At 35.5% G+C, this 4220-nt stretch overlaps 1 protein-coding gene across 1 annotated transcript; it reads right to left on the reverse strand.

The window, feature by feature from the left end:
• Window positions 1–1074: 1074 nt before the first annotated feature.
• LOC6644126 (basic-leucine zipper transcription factor A) lies at window positions 1075–1728 on the reverse strand. The gene has a single exon (XM_002066662.2). The coding sequence runs from the start codon at window positions 1405–1407 to the stop codon at window positions 1117–1119; it is 291 nt and encodes a 96-aa protein (XP_002066698.2). The 5' UTR covers window positions 1408–1728; the 3' UTR covers window positions 1075–1116.
• Between the last annotated feature and the right edge of the window lie 2492 nt (window positions 1729–4220).

Raw genomic sequence — 4220 nt, forward strand, 5'->3', positions numbered from 1 at the left:
CATTTCGATTTCCGTCAGCCACACACATTTTACAGTATTTTTTTTTTTACTTTTTGAATACTCTTTCACACTTGGTAGGTATATTCGCTTTGGAAAGAAGTTTATTGTTATGAATGTTTCTACTATAAAAAGAGCTTTAGTCCATATAGTAGAGAGGGTCTGTTTTCAGTTGATATAGGGGAAAAAGGGATAGCATCCAAGGCAAGATCCAGTTATCTAGAAGCTTAGGCCAAGTCTTAAACTAATTTTATTAACAAAAGTACGGAGTTTATAAAGGAAATCGTAAGCTCCATGGGTGACAATTGTACTTAGAAAATGTGTTATAGTAAGAATCAAATCCTCGTTTTCAAGGGTCGAAAACTTGTATTATTTTAGGCTCGTTGTCGTCCACTTGAGATCCTTTGTTTGACATATTCTAAGCTAGTTTAAAAATGCAAGTTTTGTTTCGCACAATGGGTAAGCCGGATTGTAGTTGTTCATTCTCTTTAGTCCATCTGATTTGTTAAAGCCGCCTCAGGTGAATACGGTTGACTAATTTACGGACCAGGTTTATATGCGTTTAATTTCTGTCGGGCCATAGGCAAAATGTCTTGTGTTTATATGATTTCTTAAGTAATACGTTCATGAATTAAAGCTTATGCTAGATGATTGTTAGCTATATGCTTTCATTGCATTACGTTACCATGAATAATTTCATAAGGTAGTTATTTAAGAGTTAAGTTCCTTAGATTACCATTACCTTATTTAGTATTATTTTGAAAAGTATTGACTCCTTAACTTTAGTGAACCTTGCTTACACTAAATTTTATTCATGAATGAAATATTTTTGGTACATGAATGAAATTATAAGCTTGCTTAAGCAGAAGTATGAGCTTGTAAATATAAGTTAATCTTATATGTATGTATGTATCAGTTATTTTTTTTCTCTCCCTGCTCAAGCCATATTTAGCCAAAATCTCTGTTTGACATTGGTAGAAAACTTAGACGAAGGGTATAGAAACTAGCATACAATTTGTTTTTGCTTTGCATAAAGGAAACTTTTTATTCAACACTAGAAATAGATTTCATTTTTCTGAATTAGCTTTTTTTTTTACTACATAATAAGAGAAATGCATTTTAAGAAGAAGTAGAAGCCTCTGTTGTAGAGCTGCTGGTGGAGTTACCACTGGAGCTGCTGGTACTGGCTTCCGTAGTTGTTGTAGTTCCGTTGGATGGCAACGTGGCATTGGGTGGTAGATTCCAACCGTTCTGTTGTCCACCTTGCTGTTGTGGTCCTCCTTGTTGCCACCCTTGCTGTCCTCCCTGTTGTTGTTGCTGTTGTCCTCCTTGACGTCCAGAACCCTGCTGAGCAGCAACCACAGCTAGCAAGGCGAAAAGAGCAATCAAAGTAAGGCAACGCATTTTCATAGAACTTTTTTTTTGGGTAGCAATTTTCAACTGACTTCCTTACTCTAACGGCCAAGGCCTTTTTATACCAATATTGCCCCAAACAAACCTATGTTGGCTCTGACGTCACACGAGTGTAAATCACCAAGTAACAAAACCCCCAAAACTATCGTCAGCAGGGTGTTCTTTGCTTTTGCTGGTAAGTCCGAAAACCACACAACAGATTTGTCATTGACTTTGTTTTCATCTTTGTTCTATTTGCGTCACAAAACATCTGTTACTGGCTTGTCAAAGTGTCGCGTTGCTGCGGTTTGTTTGTTTAACAAAAAAAGGGAAAACAATAATAATAGTTGTTGTTGAATGAAAATTGTCTATGGAAAAATAATTTACTATTGAAAATAACAATAAGATTTGCCGTCTTATTTTTATGTTTGGTAGGGCGAAAGTGTTGAATGGTGACGAGGAGTAAATAAAACCCCAGGAAGAGTGTTTTAAAATTAAAGTTTGAAACCCTTAAAAATCATAACTTCCGTCTGTTTGTTAGGCTGAACCAACTGAATCAGATTCTTAAGTTTTAAAGCTGCGGAATCGCTCAAAACTATCTTTCATTTGCTGCAGGCTGTAAAAAAACACTTACATTTAAATTTTTATAAAAATACTAGAAACCATGCCACGCTTCGCTGTGCCCCGCCTGATGGATGGATGGTTAGATTGTGCATTGGCTTTGTCTCTATCATCACCGAAGAAGTACATTTGAATAAATTTATGTTCACTATCTGGGAGGGGAAGCAGGGCGCCAGGTTTGTGATAGATTTGCCCATTGACTTTGAAAGTTGGCATGAATTGGGCAGCCACAATTTCCGCACCAAATGACGTCATTTGGAAGCAGGAATTATATTTCCTAATGTTTGATAGGAAATGCTTCGAATCAGTAGTGGATTCGGAAAGTAGAGTTCACAGTGACTATATGGTGGTGCTTCAAGTTGAGGTAATTTGATTTTGCCGCCAACACAAAACATTCCTTTCGTTTCATTATTCAACGTCAGAGCCTGACGGTAAGTGCAGACATGACTCTTCTGGCCAATGACGACATAGCGACTGGAGCCATAATCAACAGCTGGGTCATATCGAAGAGCATTCTAATTCTAATTAAATAGAGGTATTGCTCATGTCAATCTAGTCTTATCTGTGCGCGGGATTCAGCTACCCTTTCCCTATGCAGTTTACTTCTTTGCAAGCAAAGCAATTGATTTGGTGCAGACCGCGACTCTCGGGCTCGCAAACGCTCATGCTCAAGCACGCCTTTTGGCTGGTTCCAATAAGAATCCTCTGCTTTGCCTTAGCCGCTCCGCTTCCAGTACCAATTCTCCCTCTTCTTCAGTCCTATTCGAAACATTGATTCAACCAAAATTCGCTTTTTTAGGAGGCATTATTTCGTTAGTAACTTTTCGTTTGTAACTAAAACAGGAATGAATGAATTTCCGTGGTTGACATGTAACTGCCCCCGACTACTGCAGTCGATACACGGAAAGTCGTTATAAAACCCATTTTATTCGCTATCGCGAACTACTCCTAACATTTAGGGGGATGGAAAATAGATGTTGGCCAATTCTCATAGATACCGGATAAGCACAAAAAATTTCATTAAAATCGGTCAAGCCGTTTTGGAGGAGCATGGCTTCAAAAACTGTGACACGAGAATTTTATATATAGGTACAGTGAAACCTCGATATAACGAATCTGAGGGGGATCGCAAAATTATGTATTCGTTATATCTATTGATTCGCTATAGGTACTGAAATGTAAAACCTTAGTCCTTTCAAGGGACTTAACAAAAAATTCGTTATATTGGGTTTTTCGTTATAACGAAGTTCGTTATATCGAGGTTTCACTGTATATAAAAGAAAATAACAAAACATATTGGTCAAGATATTAATACATTGTGCTAAACCAAAAAAAAGTTGTTCATATAGATTAGAGAGCTGCATGAATGAGAGAAAAATGATAGTCGAATGAATCTATTCGAATTGATTTTAAATGAATGCCAACTACATACACAATTCAATGAATGAGTGTGAATGTAAGTACTTCTCAATTCTAAAAAAATAAGTAACTCTGTTTAATGAAAGGCAATGAATCGAGTGTCAAAGCATCGAAATGTACTAATCATTCAAATCGTTTTATTTTCATTGGGAAGTTTTAAAGCAACAACAACTATTAATTTTATGAAAAATATAGAAAAGTAATGGCGAAATGAGGGCTATTAAATTTTGGTTTGAACCCGATAACAACAGTATTATAGTCTGAGTAGGTCCCCACTAAGCCACCGACCGACCACACAAGTTTTGTCATATAGTAATCACTTGAAGTCGATTTTTAAAGTCATTCAATTCATTTATTTGGTTTTGAATATTGATAATTTAAATTGATTTTTTGATTATTCATGCAGCTCTATATTATAGATTAAGAATGACTTTTTAAATGTTTTCTTTTTCATGTACTTAACCCATTCTAATGCTGCGTATAAATTTATAGCAAAAACAAATTTTTAGCAGAAAAGTCTAAAAAAATACGAATTAATCAATTAGTTTAGAAAGGGAAAACAATTTGGACTATTATGGGACCCGCCTACTCTTACCATTCATAAAAGAGAGCACATTGCGTATACGTAATTATAGTGTTGCATTACATACATATACATATGTATGTATATGTACATAATTTTCACTTGCTTTATTTATTAAATTTGGTCAAATCGGGTGATATAAATACTTGAAATTATTAGAGTTACACTGATAAAAATGATTAATCGTGTTTAGGAATTTTGATTAATA

This window comes from Drosophila willistoni (genome assembly GCF_018902025.1).
Source record: "Drosophila willistoni isolate 14030-0811.24 chromosome 2R unlocalized genomic scaffold, UCI_dwil_1.1 Seg167, whole genome shotgun sequence".
In the NCBI taxonomy this organism is placed as follows: domain Eukaryota; kingdom Metazoa; phylum Arthropoda; class Insecta; order Diptera; family Drosophilidae; genus Drosophila; species Drosophila willistoni.

What these genes read in the sequence shown, in the direction of transcription:
- LOC6644126 (XM_002066662.2), bottom strand. Translation starts at nt 1,407, where the DNA reads ATGAAAATGCGTTGCCTTACTTTGATTGCTCTTTTCGCCTTGCTAGCT.